Here is a 20,279-nt window from a genome sequence, read left to right as displayed (position 1 = left end):
TTTCCCACCTGAAAACTCGATGAGCACATGTCGCAAATTTTGTTTTATTATCATTGAGTTAATCACATCACAGAGACGGCGCTAAGAATACAAGATCATGAGCACATTGCTCACAAAAAGTTAGGGATGGTTGGCTTTTGAGTGAAATTTTAGGATGAAGCTTGTTGCACGTCAAATGAGTCCTATGTTCATTTAAATAGTCTCCTTGTTTGGATTGACTTTCTCTCTGCTCACCAAGTGCGTGCGCAGTCTCTTTTCTATTTTGCCACAAGATGGCAGCAATGCACTTCGAACAGACAAGGTTGCACACAATCATGACCTGATCCATGAATGACTGTATTGTGTAGGAATTAACACACTTGGCTAGTAAAGGTGCCAGCGCCTTCTTAAATTCTGCGCAAAAGCCAAACATCCCCAACCTTTTGTGTATCTGAAGTGCATTAACACAATAACACCACGTCGCTTCTCTACCGACAGATGTGATGCCTTGTCACATTAAAATATCGGGTATAAAAATATCTTTTTGCCATTTATTAATGGCATTTGCGAAAACCATCAAAAAGAGAGAAAATGAGAGTGTAAAACAGAAAACGAAGAAACAAAATGTCTGTGACACGCAAACACTTCTAACGGTGAGATCAAAATGTCGTATCTCGTTTCTACGTGGCTCCTCAGGCACCTTGAAGCGACCGACGGCTAACATAAGATGCGAGGTGGGAGCGGCCACGGGCCTCCCTGGCAGCGGTCCCCCGCCGGAACCCAAGAGTCAGCGCGCAGGGGGCCGAGCGGCTCAGATGAGTAGCGACGGCGTTGGCTTCTTGCCTGGCCACGCTTCTTTGGCGTACTTCTTTTTGCGCGGTTCGTTGAGGGTCTCTGGGAGGTAGGGCACCGCGACCGGGGTGGGCTTGAGGGTGACGGGGCGCCGGGGAGCCTCGGGGGCCAGGTCCACCTCCGGAGCCGGGTTGGGGAAAGGCAAGGGGAGGCCGCCCTGCATCGAGGCGCCGCCCGGGGCTCCTATAGGTTGGGTCTCGTGGCTGGTGGGGGGCAGGTCGCCGTAGAGACCGCCGCCAAGCGAGTAACTGTGCATGCGTTTGGAGGGGAAGTCGTCCAGCACCAACGTGTTGTGGCCTTCTGAGCGACGTTTCTGCTAGGTGAGCACAACCACGACATTTAAAATGTCAGCTTCTCTTTTTTAAACTGTAATGACGGTTCGCTGTACAAGGGAAGACAACCGGGCCAGATGAATGATACAACCAAGAAAGTTTGTTACCTTGATGGGGACGACGGCCGTCTGCACCATGTTCCTAAAGCGTCCCACCGAGGGGTCGATGTCCTCTGTGAACGGAAAACCTCCTTTCAGTTAACTTTTACTTTATTCCAAACACACTGGAGTCTTGTAAATAACTTTAGAGGTGTACCCGGATTGATGATGGAGTCTTCGTCATTGAAGGTGACACGCGAGTTCCTCCTCTTCCTCTTGGGCCTCTGGATGTCAAGGTTGCCTTCCTCGATGGTCAGGGTGGAGATGCGCTTGTTGTGGGCTGTGTTGAACTCAGTCAAGTTCTGGTGGAGAGATGCCAGGCTGGTGAAATACAAGCGGAACCCAAAACCTTTCATGACAAATAAACCCACCTCCAGCTCCGTCTCCTCCTCAGGAAGACCGAGAAGCCCTTTGAGCTCATCCTCGTCTCCGATTTTAATTTCCCCGGTGCCTCCCTGGCTTTGCGGCTTCTCTCGGATGGTGTAGGTGCGCGTGGACGCCCCGAAAGACAGAGTGGAGTCGATGGGAACCTGCTGAGGCTTGTGCGGCTCGAGGCGGATGTGCCCAAGGAAAGTACCGTGTGCTGCATTGGGGAGATGATGGGGAGGATTTATTTCATTGTGGATTAAAAGGAAAGCATGCACACTTTGAACTTCTGTCTACAAACCTAATCATCTTTTTGGTCAAATAACAACACAAAAGGGCACTTACTGCTGTTGAGGTCGATGAGAAAGAGCCTCTTCAAGTGTTTGTGATAGACCAGGGCGGCATGAACGCGCGAGCACGACTGATGGTCGATGGTAAAGTCGCACCAGTCCGGGTTCCTGCCGAACAAGTAGAACTTCTTTTCGTCTATGATTAGTTTCTGGAAAAGAAAAAAAAGCAAGCAAGCCCCATGTAAGGGGGGACATTGTCCTGTCAACAACCTGCGGTCCACCAGGTGTGCCTCTGGGACATAACTCAACAGTGGCACTCCCCACTGAGAAGCTTAAATATATCAGGGCTTGGTATTGCTCTCGCACCGTTCGGAAGCCGTGCAGCCATGGAGATTGAGGCCAGCGTGCAAAACAGCTGGGACTCACTGGGCTGACGGGCTTGTATCTGGTGCAATTCAATCCAATGCGAAACACAATAACGCTGTGAAAATCAAGGTAACTTTAGAATCGAATCAATACTCCCCCCCCTAAACTAAGCTTCAGGAGCATGGAAACAAAACGAAAATGTCCCAGGGAGTAATTATAAGAGTAGTTTCATATTAGTCTTACCTCGATCAGTTTGTCTCCCTTCATCACATCGAGGTGGAGACCGACTGGTGGTTTCCCTCCCCTGAAATTGAGCACATCTTAAACTAGATATCATTTTTAGAAACGCAAGCGATTTCTGTTCATCATTGTGTCAATAAAGTGCCTTTAGTATTAATATAATCATTATTTTCACATGCGATCGACAACGCAAGCTGGTTAGCATCGGCAATGTGGTACTGCTAGCACCTCTGGCAAAATAAAACACAAAATGGCATTCCCTAGACGGGGTTTCTCCAACTTTGTGAACACTTGACGTCTTTTCAGTGCACCGCCGATTGTATCGCGCCCCGACGTAACACGACAAGGTATTGCAATTTCTCACCATGATGGACAATCGAATGGAGGGGCCTCTGTAGTGGTTTTAGTCGCCATCTTGGCCTCATCGTTTCAAAGCCGCGGTGGGTGCTGGGTAATGCAGGAGTACGGGGAATCTTGGGAATTGTAGTTCTAAAAACACTGAAAATAAATAAGTAAATAAATAAATAAATAAATATATTCAATTATATAAATCATGTGTAGTAATAAAACTATTTATTTACTATATTATTATTATATCTTTTTATTATTTACTATATTAATAAAACGTAAATTCTGCAATATTGTAACTTTTTTTTATTGGAATAAACAAAAGCAACATTATTCCCGTGAGACTTATTTTCCTTTCATGCAGCGTTCGTAGTGACTTATGAGAACAAAAGTTGTTGTGGTTGACATGTTATCACTCAAATGTCAGCTGAAAACACTCAGGGAGATGGAGAATCTTTCACAACACACTTGCAATAATGTTGAAATATCGTCTTAGCTCCCAAAATTGATTTTTCTCTCCTTCTGTTTGTTGTACGTGATTCAATGCAATGCAATGCGGATGAGTGACAGATGGTATCAATCCGCACCAGCTCCCTCAAAAGTCGTAATTGTCTTGTGTTCTGAAGAATGGCACATAAATAACGAATGCTGTGCTCTTCTTTGTGGAGGTTTGTTTGCTGGTCTTGAATCATTGATCTGCAGAAGAAGTGAAGGCTTGTGCTTTTAATCCGACATCAGCAGATAGACAGAATGACGCCTATTTTAGCTTATTTTATTTGATCTTATCTTAGCGGATTGTATTATAGTTCATTGTAATGTAATCCTTGTTTAGTTTAATATCATCCCTTAATTGGGCTCTGAATAAAAAGAAAGTCTGTAGACATCCTGAAAATGAGCCCACAATGTCTACTTCAAACCAAGATGACAGACTTCCTTGTTTTCTCTTATAATAAGCATAACTTGAAACTTTTTTGTGGCTCTACTTGCGATAGACAAACCTGTCAAAATTTCATGTTACTAAGTGAAACTGTCATGAGGAGGTGAATTTTCCAATGCAAATTTTAGAAAGTAAGGGCTTCAAGTCTTGTTCGCCTGTCCTCTGCTGTCAATCACGGATGCAGCAGACGCTCAAGTGACAGCTATGGGGAAAGGGGGCGGGCAGATGAAGGAATTATACATGAAGATGGAAAATTCCGAGGAGACGAGGGCTGACATTTGTCATGTGTTGGCATCTCATGGGTCGGGGGGAGTGACTTGCAATGACGTTGAGGCATTTTCAAACTCAACTATGAACACAAAGTATATTTGCAGACTCAACTCACGATACTAACTAACACTTATTTTTGATCGCCACAATTTTATCCGTTGTGATCTGTTATGGTTAACCAAAATATTTAAAACATCTTAAGAGTTGACTTCCTGCCTTCATGAGAATGATGCGGAATGTTTTTACGCAAGCATAGTTTTTCTGATTCCAATTTGTTGTATTAAATACTCAAAGACAAGGTTAGTTAGATTTTATTTATCAACGGCAATCATTTACAAGAACCAAGTAGACGGAATTCCATTGTGGCCATTTTTTTCTTGACAAGGCCACACATACTCTTCCCTGTGTGGCTTCGTATTCACATGCTTGAAAAAAATAACTGTGCGCTTTAACCCTCATTTGAACTCACAAATTCTCTCACAATATTGTGAAAAATACAGTAGCGTAGTAGACTTAAGTCTTCATTAAAAAGAGAGAGGTTTTATTCCCATAATGTTTTTGTGAGTCACAGTAACATTTTGTCCAGTTTTGACATAAGTGTAGCAAATAATATGGGCATGATTTGAATAAAATGTGTCCCCCCCCCCAAAAAAAAAAGTTAAATAAAGTATAGTTTTAACATGAACACATAAATACTGTACATGCTTATATACATACATCTGTACATGTATACATTCATATATACATTTATATACAGATCAGCTCATATTCACCGAGTCCAAGCGCGGTCAACAGAGGAGGATCTTGATGAAGGCCTTGCGGAACTCCACGTTGAAGGTGGTGTAGATGACAGGGTTGACGGCACTGTTGAGGTAACCCAGCCACGTGACGGCGCTGTACAATGAAGGAGAGATGCAGCAAGTGGCGCAGTGAGCCTTCAGGACATGTGTCAAGAAGAAGGGCAGCCAGCAGATGATGAACACGCCTGCAAGGAAAAAAAGGAGCGACATACGGTTCGATTCTTTTATTTATTTCGAAGCCCAATTAATTTTAAATGTGCGACGGGGTGGCTCACCGAGCACAATGGCAAGCATTTGTGTGGCCTTCCTCTCCTTCTGCTGCGACATCCTGCCTCTGGACCGCTCCTTGGTTACGCGGGCCGCCCAGCCGCCAGTGCCGTGCTCCCGCCAGCCCTGGCGGCCCCTCATGCCGTCCTCTAGCGTGGGGGGGCGGGGCATCAAAGCCGACCGCGTCACCGTACACGGGAGGGTCGGAGCTGGCTCCACCGAGACGGACAGCGAGACGGTGCCCCGTCCCGGGCGCGACGAGGACGTCTGGCCGGCGGGTGGAGCGGTTGGACTCTGTTCGGGCTGAGGTAGGAAGTGAGCCCGTTCCGGTTCCAGGGGGTGCACCACTGCCTCTTTCACCAGCGTCTACAACAACAAAGTTGTATAAAATAACCTCCGGGAGAACTATTTGAATTAAAATAACCTTAAAATTAACAAAGCCTTAAAACTCACCACTCGCTTGCGTTGGGGGGCCGCGGTGGAGGGTCTCAGGATCAAAGCGCACAGTTTCACGTCCTCTGGCTGTGTACATTTATTCTGGAAAACAGGGATTGAAATCTTTAATAATTTTCTCTTCGTCAGTTTCACAATCATTTCTTGTGTGGGAATTTACTTGCAAACAATCCCAAACCATAACACTGAGCCCATACCAAAAAGTTTTCAGCTTTAAATTGTAGCTCATTCCTTGCACATAGTACCCCCCCCCAGGACCATTTTTGTGGTTTTTCCCATAAACACAACTAACAAAATGGGCCCCAAAACAAAAATTCCCCGGTGGAGGTAACAGGCATTTTTATGGCTACCTTCCTGTGCCGCTGCGGCTCTTCGGGCCCTCTGTGCTTTCCGGGGGGCGCGGTGCGTCGGCCGCGCCTGCGCAGAACCACGCAGATCTGCGCGTACACCAGCAGGGTGACGATGAAGGGCACGTAGAAAGACGCCACTGACGAGTACACCACAAAGGCCGGGTCGGCGAAGCTACATGTGGTGCCTTCGCGGTCCGCTGGAGGAAAGGACAAAACAAAACAGCCATCAGTCATCTCTTTTCATTCCGATGCTCAAACTTTGCACACAAAATCAAATATTTTGTAGTGACATCATGAAATCTATTTCTGATTGGCGTTAGCACATCGGGCCTGTACATATCAAAGCGTCCTCAAAAGCAAGAGAGTTGATGTTTTTGTGTGTTACCGGTGTTGTTGAGTCCAAAAAGCAACGGGCAGGAGATGGCGAAAGAGAGGAACCATACGGCGGCGATCATCAGCGCCACCCTCCTCCTGGAGCTGTAACGCGTGTTGTACAACAAGGGCATGGCCACCGCCGTGTACCTGCAGCACAAGTGTCCCTTTTTAAAAATCCCGTAAGGTACGTATCAAAACGTGAAGAGATTTTCACCCTGAGTAACTTGTAATAAATTGATTTGATAAAAGGTGTGCTTGGGAGCGGACCTGTCGATGCTGATGGCACACAAATTGAGGATGCTGGCAGTGCACATCATCACGTCGAGAGTCAGCAGGATGTCGCAGTGGATCAGACTGAAGCGCCACTCGCCCACCACCTTCAACCCCGGCCCCCCAAACACATGATTAACCTACCTCCACAAATGCTCTACACTGATGTCCAAGACAAAGTATAATCAATCCATCCGCTGCCGGTACTATTACTATTAATTTGCCCCTCAACAAGAATACTAGTTGCCAAGATAATTCGCTTTAATGGAGCTCCAATGACAATGGCCCCTCAAAAATAATTGCTTTCGATGGAAGAACATCCGTCTTTCAATTTTCTCTTCTCATTACATTGTCGTGCGAGCTGGAGCAAAACAATTTGGGCCACAGTCTGTCGCCTGGCCAATTATAGAACACATGAAGACATGCAAACATCAATTTTCTACAGCCGCTGTTGCCACCTTTTACATTTACAGTCTTTAGAAGTCATTTAAAGTCTTAAAGTTTGGCTTCTGTCTGCTTAGCATAATGGACTAGGCCAAGATAAAAGCAAGACGAAAACTGTGAGTGAGTCTTAGCCATCCTACCTCCAGGTAGACACCCCAGGGCATGACCAGGGTGGCCAGTAGCAGGTCAGACACAGCCAGTGAAACAATAAGGTAATTGGTGGTAGTCTGCAGTGCTCGTTCCCGCGACACGGCCACGCACACCAGCACGTTGCCGAACACCACGCAGAAGATGAGCAGCACTAGCAGCACGGCGTAGAAGTTGTATGGCGGCGACGAGGGCGAGGACGCCGCCCCACTGCAACTGCCAACCAAGGACAGCGGGATGTAGGAAGGGGTGGCGGAGTTGAGATGGAGGCTTGACAGCGGTAAGGAAGAGGGAGGCGGTGGGGGAGGAGGAGGGGGAGGAGGCGGAGATGAAGTGTCAGCGGAGTTGTTGTGAGAAGTCATCATGAGGCTCCTGTGGACATGGTCGCTCTGAAAAGTGGAAACACAAAGAGGAAAAGAAGCAGAGCAATCTTATAGCAATCAATAACTGGCCTGGCACCATACTATCATCCGTGTAGTAGTGAAAGGGAATATTATTATCTTTCCATTTCATTCCAAAAGATGGAACCCAGGGGGCAGAAAACAGCAGGGGCCCCACGATTGAACCCTGTGGAACGCCATACGACAGTGGAGCAGAGCAATCAAGGCCAACACAAAAAGTCCTTCCTGCCAAACAAGCGCTCAAGCAAACGAGTCAGTCGATACAACAATCAACAGCAAGCAGGATGGAATCAAGCTTGAGAGGATAATGCCTTTGTTGTGCTCTGAATAGTCTATTGATCACCTCGCTAAACACCCCCAATCATTTAGCCTTTGTTGTGAGGAAATCGCTTAAGGCAGGAGGAGACCACCTATGATGTTTATATAATGACGACAAGTGTCAGAATCACAGATTGTTATTTTGGGCTCTGGGGGAAATGTCACTTCAAAACTTTAGCCTAATTGACAAATCTGAAAGTCTGATAAATGCATTAACTCATCGAAATCAAAGTCACCAAAGGCTCTGATGCCGTCACATTTCTTTCATTCAGTACTTTAGTCAGAAGGATTTTATGTATAATGAACAGATTGACTCTACGCAGCAACAGACGATAAAAAGCAGCAACACTAATTGAAAAGCATCCCCAGAAACACAACAGAAGCAGCAGCAGCAGCAGCAGCAGCAGCAGCAGCCAGCGTGACCCTTTTAAAAAAAATTTTCATTATTATTTGAACAGCAAAATTCATTCGCCACTGCAAAATTAATCTCCTGTGAAATGATTTCAAGAGGGTCAAAATACAGACTGCAAATTCACTCTAGGCTTCATCAACTAAATCAACACTCGCATTATGTTAGCATATTTTCCTTAGCAACAGCTAATTTCAGATTAGCTCATTTTATTAGCATATTCATACACGTCTCGTTTGTGTTAACAATTTTCCAGCTACTGAGATTTATTTATTTATTTTACATGATTGAATGAGAGACATTACTCTTACCGACTTTGACACAACCTCCTGGAGGGCACCCCGCTGTTTGCATTTGCCTTATTTAATAAATCAGCGTCTATGAGGTTTGACCATCATTTGTGACCTTGTGTTATCATTGATAGATAAAAAAAAAAAAAAAGAAAAAGGGATGCGAGAGTGTCTCCTCGGGATGCACCCACAGTCCATCTTCACGCATGGAGTCGGCGAACAAAAAAAAGCCAGGAAATGACATTCCTATACATCCATTTTCATTGCATTATGAGCCAGCCATACTTTAAGCGGACAACCTTCATATCCGTAGTAACCAAGTCAACCATTTAATTTCCCATTAGGAATAATGCTGCCATTTCCTTCCATGTATGAACACTTGTGAGGATAACATCAGCCATAACGCGGGCTATCAATACATGATGAATATTAGCGCCGTAAAGCAGCTCGTTTATATGCTGCGCAGGGGAGTTATCATTATCTTATGATTAATGAAAAAAATACCACCATTTATTTCATAGTCGATGGGTATTATGGCAGCAAATCTAATATTTCATTCATCATTTGATAATTATAGCGCATAATTTATAATCTTTGTTCTGCCACGCTCTGCCCACAAGCAATGATAAAAGTTTCAGAATGATAGTGACTGTTTGTGTCATAATGTTCACTTCAAACCAGAATGGCGGGCTTTCGTGTGCATTTTAGGAATGGCTTCTTGAGACTTTTTACGGGTCTGTAAATCTGTTTTTTGGAACCTGATTTAAAAGACAAATGGAAAATAATGAAAATATAAATTAAAGATTCAATGATATGATTCAAAAAGTGACAAACTTCTTTTCAGGCCCTGCCATTTTATGATTTGTGGAATTTTGCAGCCATTAAAGGTACAAGCACTGTGGGGGTTGAAATCTTTCAGCCTAATCTTTCTCCCATTCAATAGATTTTTTTTTTCGCCAACAAGCCTCTGGTTCCTTGACTGGCAGCAATTAGCAAAACTGCACATTGTCACTTGCGGTGTTAATCTGAGAGGAAACAGTCACGGCTCTAAACTCATCATAGAAGTAGAGTTGGAAACTTTGAAGTCACATTTACACCGTCACATAAAACGCTCAAATGTTAAGTAACATGCAGACAATAATATAACAATACTCAGTGTTGGAGGCCTGGAATGGAGTAGTGGCTTTTCACTTCATGTCAATGGTGAAAGATGATTTGCTCTTGAGACACTTTAGTAACTGAGCCTAATTATCATCTATAAACACAGTAAACAGCTCCAAGGTCAGAGCTACAAAATGGAACCTTCTGGAGTTTATATTTATGGTTGGCTAAACATGTTGTGACGTTGGTGGGGGAGTGGGATGGGAATTCACTTGCTTGCTTGCTTGTTTGAGTGGATCGGAATCAGTAGGTTATCGGTTTGACCTCCTCCTGCACTGACTGTCATGGCATGTCCTTGAAAGATGAGCTGATGAGTTGCAAGAGTTTCGGCAGCCATAAAAGCACGTTGTGGCCAATTGTCCTCCTAATAATTTGACCTTGAGTTTTGTTTATTTTTGAACAGCATGAGTCACTCAATGAATATGTATCAAAGTCAAAGTCTGCTTTATTGTCAACGTCTTCACATGCCGAGACACACAAAGAGATCGAAATTACGTTTTCTCTATCCCACGGTGACAAGACATATTACACGATAGACATACAAGTAAACGACGCAATATAAAAAACAAGAAGGCACAAACAATAAATAAACAGATAACACAACAAATAAGAGCCAGTGTGCATACAGACAGTAAAAGTACAGGACGCTACGCAGAACGGGGAAGCGAGCTCAGGATCCTAACAGCCTGGAGTATGAAGCTGTTATGTCGAGGACTTATTCAGCATCGCCTTCAAACTCAAGGCTCGGGGGCCCAGATACGGCCCACCACATCATTTTATGTGGCCCGTGAAGACAAATTTTGCATCCACTTTGTGTCACTACTAAAATGACAGATCTTCACTTTTTAAGAATAGAGATATTGCTAGCAATTTTTATTTCCATTCATCTTTTTAAACTATTTGAACAGTTTTTACGAGTCTAATTTCAAAACTTTATTTGTTGTGGAGGCTATACTGTATGTATATAGAAGACATTGACAGTCATAATGGCCCTCCGAGGGAAACTTCAATGCGGCCCTCGACAAAAGCGAGTTTGACACCCCTGCATTAGAGGGTCACCAGTGAGCTGGAGTCATCTCAGCTGAATTTGGGGGGAAGAAAGGCTGCATATATAAGAACACTACTACATATACATTCATTATATAAACATATTGACAAGCAAACAAATGAAAAGGAGAGTAAAATGTCTACTTTTAAAACAATAAAAAAAAAAACGTCCCAGCTTCCAGTATTTTCTGTTAGGGTGGTGTTCACTCTAACTTATTTTGCAAGGACCACACTGGAGACAAGTTAGTCGTTTTAGACGCCTGCAGGCGGAGAGTTCACTCGTCGCTGTGCTCTCAGCGATAGTCGAATGAAATCTGACTCAGGCCTCGTCAGGCGCTTATTTATTGAGAGAAACAAAGTGGGGTTGCAAGTGGGGGTTTGGGAATACACAGGTTGGGGTGAAGCAGCCGGTCCCTGCTGATCAAAGCATAGCAGGGGACCTTTTACGACGTTCTGTAAACAAAGCAACTTTGATTGCTTCCTCTGCAGCTAGTCAATAAGTTGAAATGATCTTAGCACTTTGGTAAACTAATTTTGTCTAGACAGGACAAACTAGTTAAATTATTACAGGTTATATTCCAACATAATCATACGATGAAGATATTCTGCAAACCCTAACATTTTCCTTTTTTAACAACTTGATTATAATAGTTTTAATACGAGTAAAATTTTAAATTTACATTAATATAACGCCTATTATTATTTTTTGTGGAGAAACATTTAAATAAAAGCTGTCAAATCAACAACTTGGAAATGGAGTTCCACCGTGGTAAATTCAAAATATTAAGTATAAATGTAAAAATTAATTATATACTGTATTTCAAAACGAACTGTCGATTTCGTCCCAGTAACAAATTTGCATGTGTTAATAATAATAATGAACAATAACTTCAGAACAGATTGACCTACCGGTTCCGGGCTTCAGGTCCGGTCCTCTCTCAGCATTCCGAGCAAGGTGGCGTCAAGAGACTTGTAAGTTTCCGAGCTCAAAAGCTCCAGCACGCACAGGAGTCTGCTCGCAGAGCTTCCACGCCTGTGCCAAACGCGTCTCTGCTCTCCAACTGGTGTGCACGCGCAGCTTGTTGACGTGAAGCCAGTCTAGCTGACACCTCATTGGCTGAGGACAACCAAAGCGCACCTGAGGGATTGTGAAGGACTTGACTGACAGGTGAATCAGCCAATCGAGAGCAAGCTGATCAAAACACCTTTCAAGTTTTTTTTGGTCTGCATGTTTATACCTGTCTTGTGTCAAGATTGTAAAAAAATCAATCCAGATATAACATGCATTTTTTTTTGCATTTATGCAAATTGAATAAGTAGTAGTTCTTAAACAATTATGCAAACATTTAAACGTAATACAATTTAGAAATTAGTTAAAAAAAAAAAAAAATCTCAATGCCACTTCTTAATGGGGCATTGATTGGTGCTTCCTGTCGCGTTGTGTTTAAGTCCCATTGGGCCAGGTTTCAAAAATAATGAGATTACAAATTCCATGTTTTCCAGCTGACTGGGTCTGCTCTTCCTCAAAGCTTCTTGCAAATCCCCTGCAAACAAGTGGAATAGACCTACACAAGCCCCTGGAGAGTTCATTAAACTGCGGGGAAAAGAACTGTAAACAAAGAAAAGGGAAATAATCCAAACAAAAACAGACAACACAAAAAAAATTCTGCATAAATTGAAAACAAATACAACAAATTCAAACTTTAACATTAACGCAAACAAACATGGACAAAGCCTAAAAGGCATATGACCTCCCAAACTAAACACTAATTCCTACAAAAATATTCTCAAAAATACCTACATAAAAGGAAAAACTCCCACACAAAAAAAAAAAACATCCAAGCACAAATGCACAAAAATGAAAAATGGAGACACCAAGAGCATCTTCACCTGAAAATCGTCATGGTTTATTTTGCCAAATTGTTTAGACGCGAGATGGCTTCATTCATGTTGAGCCTGACTCGTCTCTTGTGAGCAATAACAAAAAAAAGTATTACAAAAGCCACTTTTATCACATCTGAAACTATCATCTCATATAAAAGTGGAGGGAAAAAATGCTGATTTACTGGGGACCTTGCGCCTGACTTTAAGGAAGCCTCATAAAAAAAGTCTTATCAGTGCCGCTGGTAATCGCAGCACAGCAGCCGGGACGAATTCTGCCCACGAGGTATTGTCGGGGACAGCCAAATTAAGTATTTTTCCCCTCCCCCCAAAAAAAACACAAATAAAAAAGTTTATGCTGGCTGACCTTGACACGAAAATGTCATCAGGCAGCATGAATCATCTAAAAGTAATAAGTCATGAAAACATCAAAAAGAGATGAACAAAAAACAAAAAGATGGCTTCCTTTATCATGGCACCACAGTGTACGGCTGGTAGGGCAGCAGCTTCTGACGCTGGTTGATGGCATAGATCCAAGCTGGCTTGACAAAGTTCAGGTTGCCGTTGTCCATCAGCGCCTAGAAATTGTCCCCAGTGAAAATGAGTTCATTCAGAGAAACCTTCTATGGCCTATTAGCCATCCGGACAAAAGTATTGGGACACGCCTCGTCAACACAACATTGTTGACGACATTGACTAAACTCACGTCCTCAAAAGAGTCGTCCCATCCTTCGCCGGTCACCACAAAGTGCACCGTGTCTGACATGTAGTCCTCCAGAACGCTGTGAGGGAGAACATCAACACACAAGAGGATGAAAGTCTTCATTCAGTTCCGTAATAATCAGTGAAAAGAGGTCAAGTAAATAAAAAGTCGTGTGTTTTCTCGGGAGGCAAACAAGGTCATGAATTCTACAATGGCGACCGCGATGAAACTTTAGCTTTTGACCGCTAAACTAAATTCAATTGGCTGTAGATCCAGGGGATGAAGATTAGGAGTTACCCATTAAAGGCGGTGATGTAGCGCGTCAGTAGTCGTCTCTCATTATTGGGAAACTTCCCATAGAGGAAAAAGTGCTTCCCGTTCAGGTAGTCTGCAAGACAGAAAGAACCTCAGTGGGAGGACAAAAGCCGCGCCAGATGGAATCCCAACGGTTGCGGACTTTCACAAAGGACGCAGAGACCAACCAGGAAGCTCCGGGATGGGGTGATCCTGCTCCTGCTCTGCATCCGTGTTCTCGTCCGTGGAGCCGGCGTAGGGATCCTCTTCCTGCTTGACCGCTTTTGTCGTCTTCTGTCTGCTCTCGCTCTCCACCCTGACACGACAAAACCAAAAAAGCCATCAGTGTTTAGCTTGTCTTCTATTTATTTACTAAACAGCAAGTCATTTTTTTGTTCATTTTGTTTGGAGACTCGCCATTGAAATGTCTCGTGTGTATTTACCTCTCAAGTTCGTCCTCTGTATCAGCTGCAGAGTCCTCGTGAGCACCTGTGAAACCAAATGTGCATTTGTCAATCCATCGTCACACACGCCAACAAGGTGATTTAATGTGCTTTATGTGTCTAAAAGTACAATAAGTATTTAAAAACAAAAGAACAGAAGACGTGGAAAAAAGTACACAAACACAGAGCGACATCCTAAAATGACAAAACCACAACATTTAGTATTTTCTTCTTTCTACACCATGCAAGCGGGGTCGAGTCTTAACGCAATCAACGCTCTCGTGTCGGAGAATTAATGGCGTGTTGTAGAGTTGGGGTCCAAGCGGAGGAAAAACAAAATATAAACAGAGCAACGGCGCAAAGGCTGAAGGTGACAAAGCTCGTGGAGGGCCAATTAAAATGCCGCGCCTCTCGTAGGCGTTTTCATTGCACTTCTTCGGCCACTTCACTTATGGCCTGGCATTAACATAGAAATGAGAATCATGCCCAAGTCCTGTCACGGCCATCGGGCCCCCGCCACCACACTCAAAACGGCGTCCAGGTTTTTTATGTCCTTCAGAGTGTTTCAGAAAAGTGACTACACAGGGTATAAATAATAAATAAATAAAAAACATTCAATTGTGACCAACCTGGTTCGTCGTCCACGTCAGTGGAGCCGGCGTACTCATCAACGTACGTCGTCTCTGCCTCCATTTTGGGAGTCGCTGGTCTCGACTGCTTCTGCGGCGTCTGTAAAACCAAGAACAGGTCTGACAAAGAGGGCACCAACAAACATCCCACAGTTGCAAGAGTACCTTTGCGCTGGCTTCCTCCTCGCTCTGGTCGTCAATTTCCATTTCGCTCTCTGAGCTTGATTCTGCGTCATCCATCAAATAACTGCCAGGCACACACAAAGTGTCAGCAAGACAAAAAGCCTGAGCGATACTTGTCACTCACCATTAGGTACGTTTGGTTTTTCTGTTCTGTGTGAAGGTCAGTCAATAGTCGTCATTGTTTTCCTTAAATTGTACATATCCCTCTGAAGTAGTTTTGTTTTTTCCAATTTATTGCTTCAAAGATCATTTCAAAGCCACTTTATAAATGCAAGACCTCTCGCTCAATGAATACATCTTTATTCGTATAGCGCTTTCGCAAAGTCTTTTGCCGTAACAAAGCGCTTTACAAAAACATTAAACAGCAATACAAAAACCTGGAAAAATCTTGCAGAGTCTTATGTGTGTCTTTATGGCAAAACAAATGAATAATTAAATCATTGAAGTGGCAAGTCCGTTCATATGTTTACAGTGAAGGTTAAACTCTTAATTCCTAATATTTACTGTCTTTCCAAAGTTTAAAAAAAAAAAAGAAACTAGCTAAGCTCTTATTATAATGGTACCTGAGACGCAACTCAAACTCCATTAGTGGAATTGTGAATAATGTGTTCGGCCATATAAAAGCTGCAAGGGGCTTTTAGACATGCTTCCTCTTGGCGGGTGACGCAGATGAAAAAAAATGAGTAAAATGGACTCCTGGCTTATGATGAGATTGATTTGCTCACAGACAATCAAGTTAGGATGTCCACTGCAGCGTCCTGGCCCAAATCGACTGATTTCTTAGCAACACGAGTTGGGGATTTTACAAGCTCGTAATGAAAAGATTTCAAGCTAGCACGCGCGTGTGCACCGTACACGAGCCGACGTGACATTTTGGCTCGGAAGTAATTTAAAAATGTGACGGTGTCATAATTTCCAATTACATCTTTGTTGTTTTGTGACGCGAGTCAGAAAGCGGAAAATTGGAGATTGAAGAAAGGCCGCGCCAGGCTAATACTCTCACTTTTGACTACATTTGATGGGAAAAGGGCATTTCTGTTCTGCTGCTCAATGCAACACATGTCAAAAAGGACGATAAATCCTGTCCCAGGTTCACTAAAGGCCAAGTATTTTTCTAAAAGAGACTAATTAATGTCTTTATTTTTATAAGAATTAAGGGACTTTTTATTCCTCATGTGTTTTTTAAATTAATGGGAATATCTTTAGAGATGTCACATAACGGCGTACGTGCAACCGCATAATTAGCGGTAACTTGCATGGTGACGTCGCCGCGGACACTTGGGCAGGTATTCAAGTGTTTGTGCTCCGGGCACTCGACGCCATCAAAGTAAGTGCTGGCTTTAATTAAGCATAGCAGATGCGGCCCAGTAAAAAAAAAAAAAAAAAAAAAAGATTAACAAAGCACAAGCGCTGCACAATGGCAAGTGGGGTGAATGCTTCGTAACGGCAACGCATCTCTGGGAAAGACGTTGGGATTCTACAAGATGAGCCCTCGCAGCTTACTTTGGTATCAAAAGTGTCACATGGCCTGTCAGGATACCCGTGCTCGAGACCGCATTGCCGAGCGACGGTCCATTGTGTAATTAATCAAACAAGTGAATAAATTGTTCACTATCACAAAGATGAAGCGGCACAGAACAATGCTGTCGTATGAAAGCGATCATCCATTTTCAAAATGATTAATGACTCCGCTCGAGTCCACCGTGTGCTCGGTATTTGTAAGAATGGGTTCAATTGCACGCTCAGCAAATTTATTTTTTTAGAGGGCAGACAAAATTGGCATCAACATTTGTCTTTTATCCACGTGTCTCAATTAATTCAAATTAGGGCCTGACCGATTGATTGGCAGAATAAAATTCTGATCGACTGGCGGATTGATTTCAAAAGCACAATGTATAAAACAACCCCGATGAGAATTGTGTGTTGCGTTCGGTGATTGACGCCGCGTGCGCGCTCTCCCCTATTCCCCTCTTGCTCACCTCTTGTAGGAGAGTTTCTGTTTCCTTTTATGGCAGTCCATTACCCATTCCTTGCGCACGATCGTGCCGCCCGCTGACTTCACCTGGCTGTACTTGGGGGTGTTAGCGAAGGCACAGCTAGACATTAATGAGAGCAGAGAGACACACAGACACAGGAAGAGACGGGATTAGCTGCACAGGGAGTGCAAGCAAGACCCCTTTTCTGTTCTTCACGTCTCATTTAAAATCAAGACTGACGGCGTGACGCTTCGAGAGCGGGAGTCGGGTTGTGTGGAGTGTCAAGAATTGTCCAATAAAAGACAACATTAATTTGGCTGTATTTTCTGGTGGCTCTTGAAGTTCTTTGTTTTGTTTAAAAACCCAAAACCTTTACTCCGTATTCTGTATTCAATTTAAACACAGTAGAGATTTAAATCGAGCTGGGAAGAGTTGCGTGGCGGATGCAGCTTAACATCCCAGTGGTGACTCACATGAGGTGCGTGGAGTCGGGCGTCCAGTCGGGCCGGTACTTGGCTCCCATGTCCAGGGCCTTCTCTCTCAGCTCGCCTCTGAAGGGGTTTTGGAAGCCGCTGAGTACAAACACCACGCCCTCCATGATGCGCTTGAAGGGCACTTGCTCGGGACTCTTCACGCCTTTGGACGACTCCTGTTTGGCTTTGGGCAAACTCTCACACTTCTTTTCGGCAGACGCCTTTGCTGTTTATATATAATTGTATTTATATATATAAATTATTGAATCGATAAGATATGGTGGTAAGGTAGTATGGTCGGCGTCACACCTTTGGAAGCGCCTGGGCTTGGCGTGGTCGTCTTGACTTTGGGAGTTGCGGGTTTGAATTCCGGCGAGCTTCCCGGGGTGCTTTTCTTGGGGGGAGGAGGGCCGGGAGCCGAGTGACGCTCTTTGCTGAACTCAAACTTTTTCTTTGCGGGTGCCTAGATAGGTTGGTGGATATAAAAAAAAAAAAGTAAATATTGATAGGTGGTTGCTGATGATCCAAGCGCGTCGCCTGAATGAACAGCAAAAAGAAGCCATTCGAAGCAGGCTGTGATTATACGCCGTGCTAACGTGAAGGACGGCAAAGCGCCTTTTGTGCTCATTCATCGCCTGACAAGGGACAATCGAGTTCATCAGCGAGCGTCAGCTGAAAATGCTCGCTCAAGATTCCAGGCGCCGAAGCAGAAACCTTCCCAAATGTGAGGGAAAGAAAATTACTTTTTTATATTTGTGTTTATCTTTGTTGTGTTGAATTCTATTAACCAACAAACAAAATCTTTGTGCAGTTAAGACTTTCCTATTATCGAGCGCTTGAAGACTCGAGCGGTTGCCAGGCAACTGCTCATTGAAAATTGACATTGCCTTGGAAAACCTCCAGAAAATGGGAATTGTATTTAAAGTGGGACATTCTGAAGAAGTTTGTGATGACTGCTAGGAGTCCTCAGGTGAAGGATAATGCCCAGTACCTGCGGCGAGGTGGAAGGTGACGGCGAGAGGCTTGCTGAGGCGGTGGGGCCAGCAGCTTGCAAGGCAGCGGCGGCGTAGCTCAACTTGTTACTCTGCGGCGACGCTGCAAAAGGAAAAAAAAAAAGCGCATTAGATGAGCACAAAAAATCCCGTTCATGTCTTTTAATTCTGCTCCCCTAGAAATAGATTTCATTCGAAGCTCAAAAGCGTCATCTTGAGCGAGTAAATGTATTTGCCTTTGGGGGAAGTATTGGACTTGGCGCTGAAGAAAAGACTGCCAGGCTGAATGCCGGAGCCTGAGGCGGGATCGTCTTCTTTCATCCGGAACTGACCCAGCTTGGTCAATTTCTGCTCAGGCAGAAAGAACGGGAAAAGGGAATATTTGAAGAAGAAAAAAAAAAGGTTTTAAGAGAGTAAATAAATAAATAACAGATTATGTGTGTGTTACCGGGGATGTAACTGGAGGGTCGTTTTTGTCCGGGGGAGAATGAAACTTGATGAAGGCCAAGCCATACGCTATGTTCTGAAAAGAGTCGCACACGTGTTTGGAATTGTAAAAAAATTCTGTGTTACAAGCAGTTCATAATCAAGTAATTCCTTTCAACCCTACTTAAGTGCACAGTGTCAGTAAATTAGTGCGTTTACCAGTATGCTCACTCCCTGTTCAATAAGAGCCTTACTTTACTATAAGGTTGGCTGCAGACAATTTTCACCCGGTCCCACTTCTCCTGCGCCGTGCTCTTCTGCAGCTGTCCGGGTCCGAAGAAGCGCACCCTGTTCATGTTGGTGCCGTTGCGGCTTTCCGTGGGCGACATGAACGACGATGTGACCAGCAGCACCTGAAAAGCCAAACAGGTTTAAGTTAGGAATATAATAAATGTTCATTAGGGAAGGGGGAAAAGCGGGTAAGATGGATACCTCGTAGTCCTGATCTCTGACAGATGATGAGTTCCCCACCAGAACCTCCACAAATGCAGAGCCTTCATTTCCAATGTCGATGCTGTGTACCTGCTCCTCCTTTTCAAACTAGAAATGCCAGAAAGAGGAAATTGTTGACAAACGTCAGGGAATCTTTGGTTTTGGAATAAAAAGGAAATTGTTTCAACAAATATGTACACAAATGCAAATAAGTGAATCCACGGTTGCCGACTGTATATGCTCTGTACATCTCATTCTTAGCAGGAAGTGACGAAGCTCGTGACGTCACGAGGAGCCTGGACAAAACTGTCACCTGCAGAATGACTGACGTCTGCTTCTCTCCAGCTCGGGCAGCTTTCCACTTTCTGTACGTGTCCGAACTCAGCAGGTTGTCCGCCTTGTGAGTCTGTTGTTTCCCACAAGGAGGACGAAAGATCATGTTTGCAAATAACAACTCTACACCAGTTAAAGTGAAGCTTCTTACAACGCAATGGAGACATTTTACTTACATTGTCCTCTGTGCTGCACGATACGACGTGCTGGAGTTTGATTTCGGGCATAGTGGACACTTTTAAATTTAATAAAGGCCTTTAGGGTGGGTATACGATAATCGTAACTTAATAGACATACATTCGGGAGAGAAAATAAGTACTTTCACCACGAGAAACGCGTCCGATTGCCCCTGCTAGCGAGCTAGCAAACAATAGGGGATAAACTTTTTTACCCCGTCAACCCCCCTAAAAAGTCACAGAATTCAAATGTATTGCTCAGTGACGATTTACTTTCATACTTGCTTACGATCAACAAGAGATGCAATTACATTAGAAAAAATGGCACACTAGAGAATTTCCCACCGAAATCCTGGGTGTTATTGTGACGCTATTCCGGGATGTCCAGCCAATCACAAGGCGCGTCTTTTTTCTTCTCGTCATTTGATTATGTGTCAGAATTTAATTACTGCCACTAACTGGTCAAAT

General features: G+C 43.9%; 3 protein-coding genes and 1 non-coding gene across 5 annotated transcripts; all 4 read right to left on the bottom strand.

Moving 5' to 3' along the window:
• Positions 1-30: 30 nt before the first annotated feature.
• On the bottom strand, positions 31-2,981 carry LOC133161486 (nuclear inhibitor of protein phosphatase 1-like). Of its 2 annotated transcripts, none has more exons than XM_061290035.1 (7): positions 2,888-2,981; positions 2,527-2,587; positions 1,973-2,126; positions 1,633-1,844; positions 1,419-1,563; positions 1,271-1,335; positions 31-1,147 (listed from the first exon to the last, which is right to left on the bottom strand). In XM_061290035.1, exons 1-7 carry the CDS (start codon positions 2,935-2,937, stop codon positions 791-793), a joined length of 1,044 nt encoding a protein of 347 aa, XP_061146019.1. In that variant the 5' UTR covers positions 2,938-2,981; the 3' UTR covers positions 31-790. The 2 variants fall into 2 exon arrangements, with proteins under 2 accessions (XP_061146019.1, XP_061146020.1); XM_061290036.1 differs by having other exon boundaries at positions 31-1,144.
• LOC133161618 (small Cajal body-specific RNA 1) lies at positions 2,200-2,371 on the bottom strand. Its single transcript, XR_009716101.1, has one exon. It is a non-coding gene; the product is annotated as a small Cajal body-specific RNA 1 (non-coding RNA).
• A 1,392-nt stretch (positions 2,982-4,373) lies between the features above and the next one.
• drd2l (dopamine receptor D2 like) lies at positions 4,374-11,859 on the bottom strand. The gene is made up of 8 exons (XM_061289986.1): positions 11,720-11,859; positions 7,178-7,573; positions 6,591-6,700; positions 6,334-6,470; positions 5,949-6,145; positions 5,599-5,682; positions 5,154-5,511; positions 4,374-5,063 (listed from the first exon to the last, which is right to left on the bottom strand). Exons 2-8 carry the CDS (start codon positions 7,547-7,549, stop codon positions 4,867-4,869), a joined length of 1,455 nt encoding a protein of 484 aa, XP_061145970.1. The 5' UTR covers positions 7,550-7,573; positions 11,720-11,859; the 3' UTR covers positions 4,374-4,866.
• Positions 11,860-12,695: 836 nt separating this feature from the next.
• xrcc1 (X-ray repair complementing defective repair in Chinese hamster cells 1) lies at positions 12,696-20,216 on the bottom strand. The gene is made up of 17 exons (XM_061289958.1): positions 19,812-20,216; positions 19,616-19,708; positions 19,303-19,410; positions 19,065-19,223; positions 18,833-18,907; positions 18,621-18,732; positions 18,384-18,487; positions 17,702-17,855; positions 17,393-17,618; positions 16,923-17,039; positions 14,926-15,007; positions 14,761-14,860; positions 14,132-14,177; positions 13,877-14,004; positions 13,692-13,782; positions 13,398-13,473; positions 12,696-13,269 (listed from the first exon to the last, which is right to left on the bottom strand). Exons 1-17 carry the CDS (start codon positions 19,860-19,862, stop codon positions 13,162-13,164), a joined length of 1,830 nt encoding a protein of 609 aa, XP_061145942.1. The 5' UTR covers positions 19,863-20,216; the 3' UTR covers positions 12,696-13,161.
• Positions 20,217-20,279: the final 63 nt, after the last annotated feature.

Source organism: Syngnathus typhle, linkage group LG10 (genome assembly GCF_033458585.1).
Source record: "Syngnathus typhle isolate RoL2023-S1 ecotype Sweden linkage group LG10, RoL_Styp_1.0, whole genome shotgun sequence".
NCBI classification, from domain to species: Eukaryota; Metazoa; Chordata; class Actinopteri; order Syngnathiformes; family Syngnathidae; genus Syngnathus; species Syngnathus typhle.
The sequence above is the reverse complement of the archived record's forward strand: the minus strand, read 5'-3'. Positions and strand labels throughout refer to the sequence as shown.

Coding starts and splice junctions, on each gene's coding strand:
- LOC133161486 (XM_061290035.1), bottom strand. CDS start 2,937: ATGGCGACTAAAACCACTACAGAGGCCCCTCCATTCGATTGTCCATCA. Junction 1,564..1,632: donor AGGAGGAGACGGAGCTGGAG/GTGGGTTTATTT, acceptor TCTCTCCACCAG/AACTTGACTGAGTTCAACAC. Junction 1,336..1,418: donor AGACTCCATCATCAATCCGG/GTACACCTCTAA, acceptor TTCCGTTCACAG/AGGACATCGACCCCTCGGTG.
- drd2l (XM_061289986.1), bottom strand. CDS start 7,549: ATGATGACTTCTCACAACAACTCCGCTGACACTTCATCTCCGCCTCCT. Junction 6,701..7,177: donor CCTGGGGTGTCTACCTGGAG/GTAGGATGGCTA, acceptor CCGGGGTTGAAG/GTGGTGGGCGAGTGGCGCTT. Junction 6,471..6,590: donor TGTGCCATCAGCATCGACAG/GTCCGCTCCCAA, acceptor CTTGTGCTGCAG/GTACACGGCGGTGGCCATGC.
- xrcc1 (XM_061289958.1), bottom strand. CDS start 19,862: ATGCCCGAAATCAAACTCCAGCACGTCGTATCGTGCAGCACAGAGGAC. Junction 18,733..18,832: donor ACCCTCCAGTTACATCCCCG/GTAACACACACA, acceptor CTGCCTGAGCAG/AAATTGACCAAGCTGGGTCA. Junction 17,040..17,392: donor CCCGACTCCACGCACCTCAT/GTGAGTCACCAC, acceptor ATTAATGTCTAG/CTGTGCCTTCGCTAACACCC.